The sequence below is a fragment of the Uloborus diversus genome, chromosome 9 (assembly GCF_026930045.1).
Source record: "Uloborus diversus isolate 005 chromosome 9, Udiv.v.3.1, whole genome shotgun sequence".
Taxonomy (NCBI): Eukaryota; Metazoa; Arthropoda; class Arachnida; order Araneae; family Uloboridae; genus Uloborus; species Uloborus diversus.
The window spans coordinates 132,092,418-132,111,994 of NC_072739.1; the positions used below are offsets into that span (position 1 = coordinate 132,092,418).

At 32.3% G+C, this 19,577-nt stretch overlaps 1 protein-coding gene across 1 annotated transcript in view; it reads left to right on the plus strand.

Annotated features, from left to right (window-relative positions):
• LOC129229847 (leucine-rich repeat-containing protein 40-like) overlaps positions 1–19,577 on the plus strand; it is a 70,355-nt gene that overhangs the window by 25,994 nt on the left and 24,784 nt on the right. Inside the window, 6 exon segments of the mRNA XM_054864222.1 lie at positions 4,533–4,662; positions 7,234–7,278; positions 7,280–7,358; positions 7,597–7,739; positions 11,900–12,072; positions 18,858–18,948. Of these exon segments, the coding sequence (XP_054720197.1) occupies positions 4,533–4,662; positions 7,234–7,278; positions 7,280–7,358; positions 7,597–7,739; positions 11,900–12,072; positions 18,858–18,948 (661 nt within the window).

The window sequence follows — 19,577 nt, forward strand, 5'->3', positions numbered from 1 at the left end:
CTAAAGAAAGTATAAATTTCTACAAAATGAAACTTTTCATACTTTTCAACAGATTGCCCTTCAACATTTATGCACCTCTCCCAACAGATTACCATCTTTTTTATATTGGTTGAAAAGAACTCTTTGTCTTGATGTCAGAGCCAATTTCTCGCATATTTCTTGAGATCCTCGTTTTCCTGGGACTTCTTACCACGCAATGCCTCCTTCAGTGGACCAAATGAATGGAAATCAGAGGGTGCTAAATAGGGGTTATTAAGGGATGAGGCAGTACCTCCCAGCCCAATTTATCAATGGTTTCAGAGGTTAATTGAGCAGCATTGTCTTGCTGGAGAATCACATCTCTCATCTAAGATCCACAATTTTTCTCACATGACTGGCTTCACCTTCTTCAAAAGCAAATCTGAATAGTATTGGCTATTAATTACACAATTCAAGTTTGAGGTTAGGAAGTTGAAACTTCAATAGGTCTAACCATAATAGTTTTCATCAGACACTGATTTTTGACTTAAAAAATACATAAATTGAACTATGCACATTTTATTTATTTGTTTTGTCCCTCTTTTTGTTACAAAATGGACCGATAGGCATTTGATGAGAAATTATTAACAAAGATCATTGACATACTTTTCAAAAACTGAAGTACATTTTTCATGAAATTATTTTTTAAATTTTAATTTAGGGGAATTAAAAGCACTTACCAGATGTCTGGCCAGAGGATATTTGGGTCCGTTAACGGATCCTTCACAAAAATCCAATCAACCAAAACGGACCTTTCACAAAATCCCGATCAAACAAAACGGACTTTTCACAAAATCCCGATCAAACAAAACGGACCCTTCACAAAATTCTGATAAACAAGATCGGATCTTTCACAAATTGTTTATTGAAAGAACAAATCTGAAAGCAAAATAACGCATATTTCTGTGTATAAACCGATATTTTTTGGATTTTTTAAAAGTCAAATTAGAGGGATCAGCTTATACAAAATCGGCTAATTTTGAAAAAGAAAAGAAAATCGGCACTCTTGCGATGTTCCTGCAAGCAATAATTGCTACTGCCAGATAAATATAATGGTTGTTTGTTTTATCACACCTAATTAGCAGCGGTAATGCTGTAAACTTTTCTGAAAAGGCATTGGTAAGCACTTTTCTCCGCTCATGATTTAATAAACAATAATAATATACTATATCTGCGAAATGAACTTAGAACTGCAAAGTGATAGTAAGGGTGGGGGGAAAATATGATCGCTTCAGATAGGGTTACCAACTTTAAAATTATCACCACTTAGCTTCTGGCATTGAACCTTTATAATGACTTGATTAGAAAATATTCTCATCATTTTACCAGATGGTCAATATTTGCGTTTTTACGGTGCGGTGTGGTGCGATGTTTAACTGTTATTTTGGGAGAAAATTATATGGGTTTTGATTTTTCGATACTAACAAGGATGATTAAACTCTTTTAATCACCGTTTTTTTTTTTCTTTAGATGTCTACATTTTGAAAAATGCAATCTTTTAACATCCGATATGAGAATCATATTTTGTTCTTTTTTCAAGCTAATTTCGCTTTATTAGGATGCAAATAAATGAAAAGGCTCTTAATTACTGTTAGAACTCTCATTTCAAGTTTTTTAAACCAAAATTCCATTTTCTATTATGAGTAAAAATTAAAATGCTGAATAGATGGGTTTATTTTATTTATTTATTTTTTTGCGTCAACTGTGTCCACAGATATTAATGAAATGTTTATCATAGGACTCTAAAATGCAATTTTAAAATAATTTTATCAAAAATATTTCTTTTACGAGCCGTTTTTATACTTTTGATGCCTTCACTTTGAGAATTGCGATCTCGTTGCATCCGCTATGGGAATCCGATTTTTCGAATTTTTGATGATATTTACGCTTTGTTAAGAGGTAAACAATTAAAACATCTTTTTATTTTTGTTAAAACCACGGAATTTATAAGTTTTAAACGAAATTCTGTGCTTTTTAAGAGTGTCTTGGGTCAAAAAGTTAAATGCTGAACCCCCTATTCTGAATTTTCTTTCTTTCTTTTTTTTTTTTTTGTAACAATTATTTTAAATACTGTACAGAAATATTTCTAGTATAATATATTTCTGTACAGTATTTAAAGTAATTGTAACAAAAAAATGGTAGATAAATATTGATACTTGAGAGAGCGATGCCCCCCCCCCCCGCCAAATATCAGAAAAACACTCCAGAATGATTTTCTCGAAATAGAAGAGGAAAACACTTAACTTTAAGTTTAATTGATGCAGTTTGTGCCATCTCTAAATTCCAAAATTTCGTTTTAACAAAAAAAAAATTTTTTTGCGAAATTTTTTGATTTTTCACAAAATTAATTCATTTTTCACAAAATTATTTGATTTTTCACAAAAAACGGACCTTGTGAAAAATCCTGGACAGACCCCTGCTTACTCTTTTGAATTAAAAAAAAAAATAATAATAAAATTTCACAAACTTGGGGATGAGTGATGAAAAAATTCCTTAAGGTTCAACAGAGGTACTAAGAGAAAACTCCTTAACTTTAATTTTTTTCTTTTTCAATTTGATTCCTTGTTTGAACTCTTAACAATTGGTTTCACATACATTTTCAATTTCAATATTCGCTGCCTTATTATTATCATTGTGTCTTAAATACTCATCCCCCCATCACCCCTTACGAGTTTATTGCTCCTTTGAGGAGCCAAATAGGTCCTTTGGGGGGCGATCGCCCCCAGATTGAGAAAAACTTTTCTAGAGTAAACATTAGGTGATTTTTCACCTTCAGAATCGAATCACAATGTTGTTCAACCAATGTGGAATTTTCAAGAAGACCCGCCATAGGTTAACTTAATTTTGAGGTTATAAGCTGAGCAATGTTGACCAATCAACTGATTAGAATTCATCACCGTGATGCCAACTTAGATCCCATTTGTATCAAACTTGTACTATCAACATTCTTTTCCTCACACCAATTCGTCTTTTTAATTATTGAATGACCCTTGCAAAATCCCTCTTGCCTTAAGGTATTTCTTTGTTTTAGGAGGCATCCCATGATTGTTATGTTTCTTTACTTTTATGACCCTCTTACTTTGCTTGCAACTTAGCACCCTTCTTTAGTACCTAGATCTTGATCTGTGTTGCTACAATAATTCAATGAACTATTGATTTTCCTTATTACCTAATATGTTAATATGCACTTTTTATGTTGTCTTTGAGTGTTACACTTTTTCACTTGTTCAGAAATTTCAAATTACTCAAATCATTATTTTTCTAATTTTTATCTTGTTTGCATATTCCAAGTTACATTATAACTTTTGTGTTAATCGCCAATGTCATTTTTTATTCTTTTTTTTGTAATAATGCTCAGTAGTACATAATTTTTAACATTTTGTATTATTCTCCATAATCCAAGAGTCCATGAGTGCCAAACCTGCATTACGGTATAAAGGCCCAAAAAATTTCTGCATAAGGACATCATAGCAGGTAAGAAAGGTTCGCTATTATTTAAGCTGAGTCGCATAGGCTTTGGCAGGAAACAGGTAACAAAAGTGCGTAAAATTGCCTCAAAAACTAAACATCATAGATTCATTCCATGTCACATGTCCTGTTGGTCCCCCTCCAACCATCTCCGATTTGGAAATTGTTTTAGGGGGTGCAGACATGCCTTTGAAACTAACCTAAGCAAAATTTCAGCTTCCAAGGCACAAATCATGAGGATCTAGGATACCTCTAAAAGAAAAACAAAATTAGGCTCCAAAAGGGTCTCCAATGGGGGAACTGCGCTAAACATAACAATTTGTTTCATAAAACTGATCCATCATTTTGGAGCCCTTTTTTTCATTGACCTTAGATCCTCAGGATTTGGGTTATGGAAGCTGAAAATTTGTACAGGTTAGTTTCAAAGGCATGTCTGCACTTCTATAAAATTTCGTTCAAATCGGAGATGGTCGGGTGGAGACAACGAGGTCACTTGACGGAATGACTCAGTTTTTGATGCACCTTTTGCTACCTGTTTCCTGCCAAAACTGACTCAGTTTAAATAATAGCAAACCTTTCTTACTCGCTGTGATTTCCTTACGCAGGAAATTTTTGGCCCTTTATACTATGACGTAGGTTTGGCACTCATGTGCTTTTGCTCTACTAGCATGAAATACATTAAAAGAATGAATAAAAGACAAAATATTTGTACAACTTGTATTGTAATTATTTATTTTTCTATTCTTTTTGAAAGAAGTATTGATTTTAATTTTAATTATTGCCTTAAACAAGCTTTTGTTTTTTAAAATAACTTTTTACTGCAAACTCTGGAACACAGTCAACTCCATTACTCAAAGTCCCAAAGGACTGTCTAAAAGGTTCAAATTATTAGTAGTTTGAGTTATGAAAAGTTTCCACAACAGTCTCTAGAGTATGGGACCCAATGAAAACTTCGAGAAAAAGGAATGTTCAAGCTGTAAGCTTTGAATTATCGAGATTCAACTGTATATGTTTTTTAGAACTAATGATTAAATATTCTTTTACAGCCGGAACCAGTTTGAATTGGTACCAGAATGCGTCTTTCAATTGAAAGCTTTGAAAGTCTTTCAGATTCAACATAACAAGCTGAAATCACTCAATGATGACATTGGGAATCTTTCGTTTCTGGAAGAACTGGTGAAGTATTAATTTTAAACTATGTTTTGATTAAAAGTAAAATGTTTACATTTGTGCATAAAGAATAATGAGCGTATTGAGATTATTATTGCTCAAACTGCATACTTTTGCTGACAAGGAACTCCTTTGTGAGTGAAAAAATACTTTTGTATATTCCAAATCCAAGCACCCCCTCCCTCCCATTCTTCAAATAGGTCAATGTGTTTTGCTGATTTTTATACCAGGGCAAACCAAACCGAGAAGATCTTGCAATCATTCAGGCCCTGAAGGATGGCGCTTACCATTGGTGTTCGGAAAAGCTGGATTTTATAACTACAAGTAATCCACCCCATAGATGGAGCTAAGGCAGAACTGCAAGCAAATACCAAACGACTTGTTAGGGAATTTCTATAACCTAGTCGACCCATTAGCATATTCTGTTATGTATTAATTATTATGCATATATCTACTATATTCTTATCGTAAAAGATATCCTTGTAGCAAAAAGGAATAACCTTTTGGGGTAAAGTTGTCTCAGTGCTATACCAAAAATGTTAAGTTGCATAAAATTCTTTTTTACCTGAAATACTCATGTATTATTTGTTCCTTCATAATTGATATGTTATTTTGAAAGAAATAAATTTCAGGCAATGTTTTCCCAACATAAAAGTTTCAATCTCTTTCATCTTTGTATAACTACTGTGCTGTTAATACCCAATCTTTTTCTTACAAACCAAAGCTCTGCCAGATAGCATGACTGTTATCACCCTTGCTTAAAATTAACTCAATTTTTCTTAAACCATTATTATCTGACTATAGTCAATTTACTAAAAGTTCGTAAGTCATTTTGCTAAAAATTCGTAAAGATATCAATTATGTTTTTGAGTTTAGATCATTATTGTGTAAGACAGTGGTCGGCAATCTAGCTTGACTAAAGATCTACTTTCCAAGTTCAGTGAATACGAAAATCGACTTGGAGGGGGGAAGAGGTAAACAGTCGTGTGTTGCATTTGCGATTTAATTGAGATTATGCCGACTTCAAATTATAGGCAAAATCTTAGCAGAATTGACTTTACTACTTATTAAATAGTTGCTTTAATTTGATAAAATAATGTTATGTGAATACTGTGAACTCACATAGAAATATTTTCACCCATAAATATATTGCTTGTTTTAAAATTGATAAAATATTGCCCATAAACATAAAAAGTTTGAAAATTTTTCAAATAATGTGAACATTAAACCTAATTTTGCTTTAAAAAATAGTACTAGAATAAAAACCAAGAAAAAAATATTGCCGCAATCGACTGAAAATAGGCTTGAGATCGTCCAGTCAATCACCATTGACGGGTTGCCGACTGCTAATGTAAGAGATTTCTTAGTGTGATAATCACAACCTGATAATAGTGGTAAAAAAAATGCTACTATTGCAAAAGTAGACACAGAATGTCATTTTCTTGCAGTTAATTCCATATTTGACTAATTTTGTTTAATATTTCCAAAATTTTCAGCACTCGTTTTTTTTTCGTGTGCTACAAAAAACATGTAAAAATGTCTGCCATAATCACCAATGTTTTTTCTGTTTTAACATAACAAGTTCAAATAAGCAAAAAAAATATTTTATCACCTATTTATCACAATTAGATTCTGCTTAGCTAAAATTATTTATTTTAATTTAGTAAAAAGTTATAGTTTTTATTTAAGAAAAGTTTAATTTCAAATTCTTAATGCAAATCCGAATCAAACTCCAAAATGTCTTCTGAAATAGGTTTTCTTTATTGTATGTATGCATAACATCTGACATATTTGGTGTAAGAAAAATGATAATTGTGAAAGGAATGTAATCCTTTAAAAATTACTGTTCTTTGTTGCTCCATTTTACTTAAAAATGATTACATTAGAAAATATTAGTGTCTTTTCTTTTAATTTAATGATTTTTTATGTTGTAAATACAAATACAAAAAAGACAACCAGCAACAGGCTCTGGGCCCAGCTAGACTGGTCCTAGTCAATTTACAATCCCCAGTGAAGATCAATAACCCTCTTAAAACTATCTACTCCCGTGCTCATTACCACCTCTTCCGGTAAGCTGTTCCAAGGTTCCACTACCCTGCTATAATAATAATTTTTCCTAATATCCATGTTAGCCTGAGATTTAAATAGCTTAAAACAATGACGCCTTGTCCCGTTTTCAGTGCTAAACTTCAGCCCCGTAACATCTTTCATTTTAATAAATTTAAACAACTGAATCATGTCCCCTCGGTCTCTTCTTTGCTCAAGACTTTACATTTTTAGCCTTCTAAGCCTGGAATCATAGTCTAAATGAGAAAGTCCATTTATTAGCCTTGTAGCCCGCCTTTGAACCCGTTACAATACATTAATATCTTTCTTAAGATAAGGAGACCGACTGAACAGCATACTCCAAATGAGGTCTTACCAAACTTCTATATAAGGGCAGAAGAACTTCTTTAGATTTGTTTGTTGTTTTTGAATGTAAGCCACTTAAAATATTTCTTCAATCCACCTTACTAGAATGAATGTTTGACTACTTATGCTTATGCTGTAAAATTAAATTGTTTGTTTTATTTTTAGGATCTTTCAAATAATGTATTGAAAAAAGTTCCTCACTGCATAGGATTTTTTATCTAGGCTTGTTAACTTAAATCTTTCAAACAATGAACTGTTATCTCTTCCAGTTGAGCTTGGAGATATGGCAGGTAATCCATTTTACAATTGCTTTAGAAGCCTAATTCATATGTATAATGTTTATTGGTTTGTTAGCTTTAGGATTTCTGTTTTGGGGTTGGGTTTGAGGGGTACAAAGGAGTACTGATAATTGTTTATTGAATATTATCACAATACTGCAAAAAAAAAGTATGTTCCACGTATCTTATTGCATTTAATGCATTGGTCTGTGAAGACGATAACACTAAAATCCACTGGCTTTTGTTTTAGCTTTAAAACACCTGGATGTTTCTAAAAACAAACTCAAAATGTTACCAGAATCAGTTGAAATGCTTCGCCACCTGGAGCAGCTTTACCTTCAGCACAATAATATTTCTACCTTACCTGCTTTACAGTGCTGTACATCTTTAAAGGTATTATGCTTTTTTATTTTCAATATATTTTTCAACATGTTCCATTGCAAATAAATCTAGGGAATTTCTTTCGCCTTGGTTTTGAACTAAGATATCGTTTCATATTTGAAGTATAGTTCAGTTTTGGTCTGCTCATCATAAAAAGGAATCACAGAGAGTGTAATGTTTCATGTTGGTTTTGTGCTACTCTTTCCATTTCTTCTGCTGTCCTGGAAGTAATACAACCTTGTTTTCCCAATAATTTAATAGGGGAGAGTGTTGTACCTTAGGAGGCTTGTACCTTTGGATACAGCTAATTTCTAAGAATCTATTTTTAGCAGCCCTGTTTTTGATAATCTCGAATAGTACTGTCAAACCATGGATTGTATGGAAAGGCAAACATCCGGTTTACATGCGGAGATGGAAGCATCTATTAGTTTTCAGCAGATGTATGTTAGTCTCTAAATTAAGCAGAGTCACATTCAAATAAGCTGAATACGCTCATAAATTCTATTTTTCCCCTCATTCAGATGGAATCGCCTTAACTGGATGTTTGCCAATTCCATGCAATCCGTGGTCAAACAGTAACTTTCACCACTAAATGGTGCCATAGTAACAATCAGCCTCAAATCTATTAAACTGATGATTTTCTGAGAGAAAGAAAATTTCATGACTCCAAAGTAAATATTTTCTTCATTTTTATTTCACTTTCTGTCTTTGTATTTGTAAAACAAAGTTCTGTCTTTATTTTGTTATGAAAGAGAAGTACTTTAAATATTTTGGTTATAAGAAAGTAATAATAGTGTATCTAGAATGACCACCATTTTGGTTTTTCTAAAACCTCATGGTGATTGTACCTTGGGATGGCCAAACATATTGTACCTTAGGACCCTTTCCAAGGTACAACATGTGCATGGTTCTTAATAAATAAGATATGTTTAGCAACATGGAAAAATATCTAATCTGATGTAATCTTTTAAGCACATTCAATGATAGATAATAATTTATTATTCATGATTTAATTCATTACCATGAAAAAAATATTTGTTTCATTTTTAACCGACTTCAAAAAGGAGGCGGTTATCAGTTCATACCGTATGTATGTTTTTTTTTTTTTTGTTTGTCCACTCATAGCGTCCCACCTAGTGAACCGATTTTGATCATTCTTTTTTTAATGGATAGAGGATGGCTCAACTTAGGTCCCATTACTTCGTTTGACCATATTTGTTCTTTAGAAAAAAAGTTATGGGCAAAAAAACAGTAAATTTCCCTATTAAATGATTTAAATGATATTGTAGCGAAGTTCGCACTTTTCATCCGTGGATAACGGTGGCTCAGTGGTAGAATTCTCGTCTCCCACACGAGCGACCCGGGTTCAAATCCCGACTAGGACAAAGTAAATTTTACAAACATTTCGTTTCTACTGTTTCCCGTATTTTCTCGAATGTTCTATTAATTTCTGTATCTTTTCAAGTCTGGAAAGTTCCAGCACTTTTTCAAGTTGTATATAAGGAGATGTAACGTTCATTCGTGGTTCTGAATAAAGATCTCGAGTTGAGACTAACGAGTATTCGCTTCATTTGGCTTTCACATTGTCTTCACTATCTTCATTTACGCGACAATATGAAACTCATTGATATAAAAGTTTGGTGCCATATAACTGTAACATTAATAGTAATTGTAATGATAATTTTGAATAAAGGCTTTTCTAAAGCAATACAGTGATATAGAGCCGCACTTCTTACTAGGTAACTTTTTACTTTTACTGAAATATCTACATTTACACTAAAAAGAATGAAATAAAAAAATTTTGAAAAAAAATAGAACCGACTTCAAAATTGCTCTAAAAAGTGAAAAATAATTTTATTCTTTAAACACCATCAATAATACTTTTAAACATAATTTTTGAAGTTGGCGCAAAAACAAAAAGTAAAATCCATTGTAACCATGCTTCGTTCATATTTTTATCAAAAAATCATCCAAACTTAGGAACGGAACATTTATATCGTTACTCAAATGTGATATCATCAATGCGTAATGCATGTGGTAGTGAAGAAACTGGACGTGGTTAAATTTATACTTGTAGTTGAGTTATGGCTGTGAATGATTTTATCGTTCATTTTTGCGCCAACTTCAAAAATTATGTTTAAAAGTATTATCGATGGTGTTTAAAGAATAAAATTATTTTTCACTTTTTAGAGCAATTTTGAAGTCGGTTCTATTTTTTTTTCAAAATTTTTTTTTGGAGCAAAATTGGTTAAAGTATATGGCTGTTTCCTGAATCATGAAGAGTTTCCCATGATTCAACATGATATAACCCAAGGTACAGTAGGATGTTGGGACAATTTGGAACTCTTTAAATGGCTAGCAATATTTTGTTTTCTAACTGACTGAATTTAAAAAAAAATAAATTGCAGAGAAATACAATGGGGTATTTTAATGTGATTTTCAGGTTTTGAATTTGATTTACATAATTGATGTTAAAAATGAAAATATGAAAAGTGTCCCAAGGTGCAACACTGTCCCCTACTATGATCAAACAAAACTGAACACCAACCTTAAAAAACTTCATTTTTTTGTTACCACTTTCAACTTACTAGCAATTATTAGACGTAGTATAACCTATTAAGACTCTTGTGGCAAAAACCACAATGGAACCAACAGGTTGTTTGGTTTAAACCACGTTGATTTAAACCAAGTGTTTTTTGTTTAAACCATGTGGTTCTTTAAAAAAATGTTTTATTTTTTTTGAAAAACTTCATTGTTTCCCCCCAAATGTTTTCATAAATTTTACATATTTTTGCAAAGAGTAAAATCTAATTAATACAAAGTAACTAGCAAAACTTTGTAGAAAAATTACAGATTTAATAAATTTAGAAACTTATATTTTTTAAGATCAAGGTTTGCTAAATAGTTTTTCTTTTGCTTCTTTACTTTTTTTAAATCAATGCAGCTTTCCTATTAGGTACATAAATATACAAGACAGACCAACTGAGTTTTTCTAAAATTACTCTCAGAATTCCCCCCCCCCTCCATCTCTTCCCCCTGATCCATTTCTGCTTCAGGTCTGATCATACGGATTTGAACTTTAAGGTGGGGAAGAAAACAAGTGACCCTTGTCTCAGTAGGAATTTTTAGGAAGAGATGGGTTCTTGGGAATGTCTTGACTTGAAGCTGCCTCCCATACCCATCTTTCTTTAAATAACTATCAACGTTTAACTAACAAGGAAAAAAAGAGTGAATTTATAGAACCTTTGATGAATTTAAAACGGAAAAATTCCTTTTTGTGCAATTTATTGCTTTGAACGAAAGATAGATTTCAAAAGTTACACATACTAAAAGGTCAATTTTAGGCCGCCTGTGGAATGTCAAAAGAAAGACAGAAAAGTGGATGAGGAGGGAGGAGAAATTGCAGATCAAACAAACTTCCAGAATTTTTTTTAACTTAGTTTAAATCAATCTTTTGTGGGAAAAAATTTAAGGATCTGCATTTTGTCCAGAGACTTTTTTTAAACTGACGTCAAATATAGCTAATTTTAGCAAATGAAGGTTTGAGGTTACCCTCCAATTATTCTTCAAAACTGAAGTTACTATGAGGTGAGCTTAATGACATTTAGCATTCAGGAACCCTTCCAGGACATTTCCTAAAGTAAGAGTTTTAAAAACGTAATTTTATGTTGTTAAGGGAATGCGGCAAATTCGGAGGTTTTTCAAGAAATTTTTCGGTTTTGAACTCTATCATTGGTAACTTTGGGCAGGGAAAGAAATAGGCATAAAAGTCAGTGTTGACAGACTAGTGTTAGAGAAAAAATATCAGATTTCTCATTGCACAGAAAGAAAAAGGAAAATTCACTGTTTTGATAGTTTTAATTTAGTTTTGTGTTTTGTAACTAGTTTCAGTTTCAGTTTTTTTTTTTAAATCATGTTTCTCAATCTCAATTACACTATGTGTTGAATATTGATTTTCACTGTAATTTTAAAACTTAACATTGTCTCCCTCTAAATTGAAGTATATGTGTAATTTTATCAATGCTGCCCGCTAGTCCTTTGATATCAAAAATTTATCCCTTTATTAAATAAGGTTGAAAATCTCTGTTCTACTGTAATTACAAAATGTATTTTTCCGCCACATACATTTTTTTTTTTTTTGCAATCAATTCCTCCACTTCTTTTCCCATCAGGAATTGCATGCTGGATTCAATTGCATCAGTGAGCTATCTTCAGAGTTTATTGAAAGCATTGCTGGCATAAAAATTCTGGACTTCCGGAACAATAAGATTGAACAGGTTCCTGATAATATCTGCACATTGCAAGCCCTGGAAAGACTAGATGTTTCCAATAATGCTTTGTCAAAGTATGCTTCCTTTCAGAACTCTTTTAATTTACTGTTCTAATTTTCTTATATTTTGTTCTTAAATTCTGTCAACTTTTACAAGTTAATTTAAAACAAAGGAAATACTAATTAGCTGAGTTTTCCAAATTATAACCCAATTACAGTGAAATCCCGTTACAACGAAAACCAATACAATGAACAAAACAGATTAAGATAAAGCGTAAAGAATCTTGTTTTAACAAAGGGGTTTTTTTTAATTGTTACAGCAAAATATGTTTCTCATATTCGTCAGTTAGAATATTTTCTCTTAATGCTGCATTCGGAAACTAAAAAACGACTTTTGCAGGTCGTAATATGAAAACTTCGTTAGTACTTTCAAAACAGAGCCGTTCAAGGTGCAAATCCGTTCATGCTGAAGTGTAACTTGATGTCTGACAACAAAAGCCTAGTGCAGCCGATTTCTGTCCACCAAATGTGAGGCACGTTGTGAATTTGCATGGGGGTCAGCAAGTTTTCAACTTTTTATGTGGTCATTTAAGTAGTATTCACAAATTAGAATCTTTTATGGGTCATTCCATGCGAAATGAGCAAATCAGCTGTCACAGATTTCAATGAAAATTTTTATTTAGGTAAACCATGCATATCTATGAAGGAATGTAAAGTATGGAAGTTTAAAAACTGTTTGTTGCTTTGTTATTGAAATTAGAAGTTGATGCTTATGCTAAGCCTAAATTTTCAGAGTTCACTGCTGCCAGTTTGTGAATCAATAACTCCATAAGTTATAAACGTACACTTAAAAAATAAATATTTCCGTATTCTATAAACAAATCTCTATGGAGAAAGAGCAAAGTAAAATTTATTCGAATCTTTTTTTGAATCTGAGATATTAACAAAGATTGAAATTTTGCCAATTTACTTCAGATTTCAAATCACTCTTCTAGCTCTTTTAATGAAAAAATAACAGTAAAAATGATTCAGATTGAAAAACTATCTATAACTATCTGCTCTAATTTAGTAACTGTTTATGAATTTTTTAATGACGAAATTTTACTTTAAAAAATCAAAAATTTCCAAAAATTTCATTTTTTTTCGCTATTTTAGATGTTTTTTTGAAGATGAGGGAATGCTTTAAATTTACTCAATTTTTTTTACGTAACAAATTGAAGTGTCTTTTAGATGCTACTAAATTTTAATCACTGGTATCAGCGTATTTTTGTTACTAGAGTAACTTGAACTAAGGTAAAATTTCATTAGTTACTTCTTTTCAGTTTGTAAGTTTAGAAAACTAACCATTTCTTTCGTGTTTCATTTCCTCAAAAGCATGTTTATGAAGTACACGCTGAAATGTACATTCTTTTAATTCAGGGTGGCGACAGATCAGGGAAATCAGGGAGATCAGGGAAAAGTCAGGGAACTTTATTAATGAGGGAAAAGTCAGGGAAATATCAGGGAATTTTGAAAAAATAACAAAAAAATCAGGGAAAATTGATTTTATGAAGAAAAAAAAATTTTTTTTTCTTGACAAAATTAAGTACTCTTAATTTTTCTGCTTTTTTTCTCTTTATTTTTCTTGCTTTTCAAAGTTGTTTGTTACAAAAGCAATCTAAGATTTTTTTTTGTTACATACTGAAATCATTTGAAATAGAGTTAACTTGTGTACTTAAGCAAATATCTTAATTTTTTTTGTTGTTAAAATGCTGTATTCATTCATTAAAACCTATGTTCTTGATTAGAGAAAAGCTCCCTATGAATGGATGTCAAACGGTTTCATCTGTTTTGCATAAATATGTCAATTAGTTATATAAGAATAACTGCATTACTTCTGTTCTTTCACTATTACTTGTTATTCTTGCAACAATTATTATAATGTTTGAAAACTTAGTTCAAAATAATTTCAATTACTTTTTAGTTCTATCATAAATACACATATGTTTTTAAGAGTAATTTTAATAGTTTCTTAAAATTCTTATGCTACGTGGTTTCTAGAAGTAAACCACTGGAAGTAAAGTATTTTTTTTCTTTTTTTAAAAATTTTCTATAATCTTTCCATGTAGAAAAATTTAATATACTGTTTTGTAGGGTTTTTTTTCCAAACAATTGACTTGATATGTTTTTTATAAACCATTTTATTAAAAAAGTAGCATCTTTTTAAAATATATCATTAGTTAAACAACTTTACACAACTTGAAACGTTTAAAATACTGCATTTTATACAAATATACAATGAATTTCAAGTGGAGCAAAGAAAGGAAACCATTATCATTGGTAACGTAAATCAGGGAAATTTGGTGAACTTAATCAGGGAAAAGTCAGGGAACTTTGTTTTACAGTTCCTGTCGCCACCCTGTAATTGAAATAAATGTTAGTTTTACTTGCTTTTGTATCATTTAGTTGTTTATCTAGTTCTTTGAATTCTCGTAATTTCACATAAGGGTCAATTCATACAGGTTCCATACAGTATAAACTACTCATTCATGTTCAAATATTATCAAATTGAAATAATTATTTTGAAAATTAGAATATGTTTTTTCAGTATAATATATTATATAGGACACAATATGCGTAATTTAAGAAGGTGCAATGAAGTTTTCACACTTTTTATTTCTGTTTTAGTGTGTAAATTGACTAGCAAAATTGCTCTGTTTCAAAGACCTGTATCTTTTTTACAAAACAACATATATAACATGTATAGTACTTGAATGGAATATTCAATTGAGCGGGAAATTTTATTTTTAATTCCATCCCTTTTTGGTTTACAGGGGTCTAAAAATGTCATTTTTGTCATTTTTTCGATTTTTGAGGGCCTGTAATCTATAAAGGGTACACAAACACACAGCAACAGTTACATATTCTTTTTAGCATGTTTCCAGTGAACATTATATAACTTTTATGTTTTCATTAAGTAGTTAATAAGATACAAGCCTTCAAAAGTGCAACATTTAGCATTTATGAGAATGCTGTTCAATTTGACCAATTTTCAATCGCATGTAACTATTTAAATAAAAGATTTTAAGCAAAAATATTTTAGATATTTTCATATAGGCATAAAAGGACCAAATTTCATAAAAATCTGTTTCCATGCGGCCACCACTTTTTTGCGAATTTTGCTCATTTCGCATGGAATGACCCTTATATTTCAAAAAACATTTAAAAATTTAAAATGTCTTCTGTGACCAAATCTCTTGTACAAATTGACGTTTTCTGTGAAGATGTATTTTTCTCTTTGTTTTTTCAGAACAAATATTATACTTACTTATATTTTAGATCGTTAGTAACAGCAAATGTCAGATTTGATTTTTTTGAGTGCAAATTGGCAAAATTAACACTTTTATTTAAAAAAAAATGTGTAGGACGATTCTAGTACAACGAAAGTTTTCATCTGCCCCTGGAATTCGTCATAATGGGAATTCACTGTAGTAGTTTTTCCTTAGGAAGGAACCGTATGAACTTGTTGAAAGGAAGGAAAAAGTAAAATGATTCTTATATAAATCAATCGCTTTGAATCCGATTGGGGGCAGGGAAGGGTCTAATTTTTTGCAACTTTCTTGTTTCGAGCTATACGCAATGGAAATATAGCAGGTCGAATCCATGTCAATTCAATAAGGGGTGTAACATGATGGTCTCAGATTTTTTTGAATTTAACATATGTTAAAATTCATAAAAAATCATGAAATACAATTTTTTTTTGTTGTGCCCAAAAAAATTCTTGGGCTGAGATACGGGCCGCCAAAGCTGGCGGTTCTGTCATGAATTCTCACTTGGGATTTTCATCCAAATTTTAAAATTATCTCAGGAACAGCAGAACAATTTTGTTGCGGTTTGTTTTATTTAAAAGAATGTTTTTTCTTGTTTAAAAGCATATGCAACATTTTGAAATATGTGCTTTAGTTTTTTTCCACAGTCTTTTGAAAAAAAAAGTTTAAAATAAGTTTTGTAATTTTTCTCAAAAATGCCAATTTTAAAATTTTTTATTTTTATACAGTTTATTAATGCCACTGAGCACTACGTTCCCTGAAAAAGAGAGCTTCCACTTTTTTGTTTACCAGATTTTAGAGGCATTTGAAAAAATGAGGGTTTTTAAGGAACTCTTTGCGCAATGGCAGACCTGAAAATTCAAAAAAAAAAAAAAAAAAAAAAATCACAAGTGGCCAGAGAACAATTTTCATTTTGAGTCTCAACTTTATCCAAAAGTTTTATTTTTTATGAAAACAAGAACGCAGCTTCCAGCTTCCAGCCGATTCACTGCATTTCCCCATGCAACCTTTCAGCGTAGCGCCGAGAGAAACGTTAAGTGCAATGCCATCTTGTTCTCACTAAATTCAATATCTTGGATAAAATGGCGACTCAAAATGAAAGTTTCCCAAAATAACTGAGTTAAAAATGTTCTCTAACCACTTGTTGCGATTTTTTTTTTTTTTTTTTTTTTGAACTTTTGGATCTGCCATTACATAAAGAGTTTCTTAAAACCCTCATTTTTTCAAATGCCTCTAAAATCTGTTAAACGATACTTATTATTTCATCAATAGCACATTCTATACTAATAATTTTTCTCTAGTTTTCTTGGTTTGGTTGGTTAAAAGTTTGCCTCTTTATTCCCATGTAGCACACTTTGTCATATAAGCGTTGTAAAATGGTTGTTAATGATGTGACATCCATTTTAAGACATTTATGAAGTATTTAAAGGGTTTTTGCTACTTGGGTTGGAATTCGAAAATATCGCTTGATCATGTGTGTTGGGTCATCCTCCATCACTTAGTCGTCTTCATCGCCATCATCAGAAGCGAGTACTAAATCTGATATCAAAGTAAGTTGTGGTGTGATGAGAGGGTACATGCATTATCCGTGCCTGTCGGAAGATTTTCAAGGAGAGCGCCAGCAGCTCTTGTCGTCAATGGCTGTAAAGAAAGATCGTCTATGAGAGGATTTCGTCCGGTTGTCCAAAGGACATTAAGACAGAACAAAAATAATGTCAGAGTGCCTTCAAATAGCGATACTATACAAATTATCATGGGGAAAAAAGAAAAATGAAAAAGGTTGTATAAATCTTGTAGATAAAAAGGACTTTGATCTGTTTGTAGAAAAATGTATTAAGCAGATTTTTTGAAAAAGTGTAACGCATAATACGGAATATTTTAACGTAATCAGTATAGCAATTTTCACATACCTGCAGTAAACGATGCCAGAAGCGGGATAGATAACGTACTAAACAGACAACATAAAATTGGAGATCCCTTAGGGCATATTTCAACGGCATAAGTCTTGGTGTTCTCATTTGAGTTAAAGTTTTTGGTACTAAGTCCAAATTTTAGGGGGATTTTTAGGAAGTGTCTTTCATTATTCTGATAGGAAGTTCCGCAGTATGTTTTTTCTTTTATTTTTATCCTGACTGTTGAACTGTTTCATCTTACATAATTTTCTCCGTGTGGTGACCGGAGCAGAATAGTCCTAACGTAGTCCATGCGTGTCGTAAAAGGTGATTAAAATGGATACCCAATCTAAGGTATGAGGCACCGTGCTGATGGATGGATGGCATCTGGGTTGTATGATGTGTAAAAGGTCCCCTCGAGGAACCGGGCGAAACCTCTTTGTAATTTTTCTTGCACTCGTACAAGGTGGTTGTGCGCGTGTCGACCTTTTACCACCGCCCAGTTCCAGCTCCTTTGGAGCTGGATATTGGCTTGAAGAACAGAACCAGCAACCTTGCTGCTGGAGGAGGTGAAGAGTGCAGGTCTGTAACCCACCGACTAGTGAGAGGGCATTTCTGCAACCCACTGACTGGTGACGGGGCATTTCTGCAACCCAAAGACACTGCAGTAGGGGGCCAGGGGGTACTCATTCATGCATAAAAATGCAACAGGTGCAGGCAGGAGAGGGGAGGCTGTTACAAAAGGCAAAAGACACTGGGTCAGCCATTCCCAAAAAGGTAGGAGAAACCAAACGCTATCAGTTGGAGGTTTCAACTCCTTCCCCTGCACAAACTGCTGCATCTTAAAGAGTAAGGACTGGTCAACCACTGTCCTATGCTCAAGCAGTGCATATGTTTAAGATCGCTGTTGTGAGAGAAACCTTCCCGTCGGAGAGGTTATCTCGCAATGACATTGAACATATTCAGCTTGTCTTTCTTAGGAGGACAGACCTGATTCTGCCTGAGAATCACATGCCGAAAATGCAGTAGGCTTCTTAACAAAAATAGTATTAGGAAGGTTTTTGGTCTTCTTAATGAACTTTACAGCTTAATGTGGCACCTTGCTATAATGGGTGTCAGTAATGATCCAAGGCTGATTTGCAGAGGTTACCTCTTTAAGGAGGAAACTATTACTCATACCCTGTGTGATTGTAAAGTGTTTTCTACCTATAGGTTTGAACATCGTGATCATAATTTAATTGAACCATGCAAGATTCATGACGTTCTTATTAGGTGTTTGCTGAATTCTGCTTCAGCTACTGGTCTGTTTTAAGACTTCTGTTTGGGGACTAGTACAATAGACCTCTGGTCGCTGTGCTTGGTTCGGTTGAGCCCTCCTTTCATTTCATTTTTCATACATAACTTTTATCTTGAGGTAGACCGTGCAAAGCCAGGCTATAAAACTTGTAAATTAATAATTTTACCTTGTAGTTTTTTCTTTGTATTAATGAGCTATAATTTTTGTACCTCTTTTGTTGCCCTTGAAAAACCTCAGAAACTCAACATTTTAAGTCGGTGCTGTTGAAGTCACTAAACAAAGGTTCCCAACTCTGCAACTTGTTATGCTTCTTCCATAAACCTTTCTTCTTTTTTTAAAAAAAACTTTTTTTTTTCCTTTCAGTTTGCCTTACACTCTGGGGACATTACCTCACTTGAAGTTTTTAGCCATTGAGGGAAATCCAATGAGAAGCATCAGAAGAGATATCATTCAAGTGAGTGTCATTGTTTATAATTAATTTTTCTTCAATAACAACACCTTATCATAATTTTAAAAAATATTCATAGTTATTCTTTTATATTTTTTTCATTCTTTTAAAGTGATACAGTAACCCCTCGTTACATCTTACCTTGTTATATTGCTCGTTCGGCTATATCGTGCTTTTCCTTTGTCTCCTGAAAAATTATATATGTTTTTTTTTTTAATGTTGCTTTTACGTTTGACATTTCAGGAAAAATTTTTTATCTTTCGCAGAAAAAGAATTGTGATTTTTTAATCAATGAACGAAATTGACACATTTTCCCTATACTTAATTCGTTGCAGTTTAAGTTGCAACTTTCAATTCTTATTATACCATAAAATAATAAAATATTTTAAAAATTTCTTATTTCATTTAACCCTCTCAGCAGCAGAATATTGTAACGGATCCGGCGCGACTTCCACTTTCTTGAAATGAAGACACAGTTCTTGATAAAAACACAGGAGCTTTATTTACACTATGTACAGGAGAAATCGTTAACAACTGCTAAATTATTCATCAGCAATTAAGCAATTATCACACAGCACCGTAAACTCAACGTTTACACACGTATTTACTTCCAAATACGAAAACAACACAGCAAA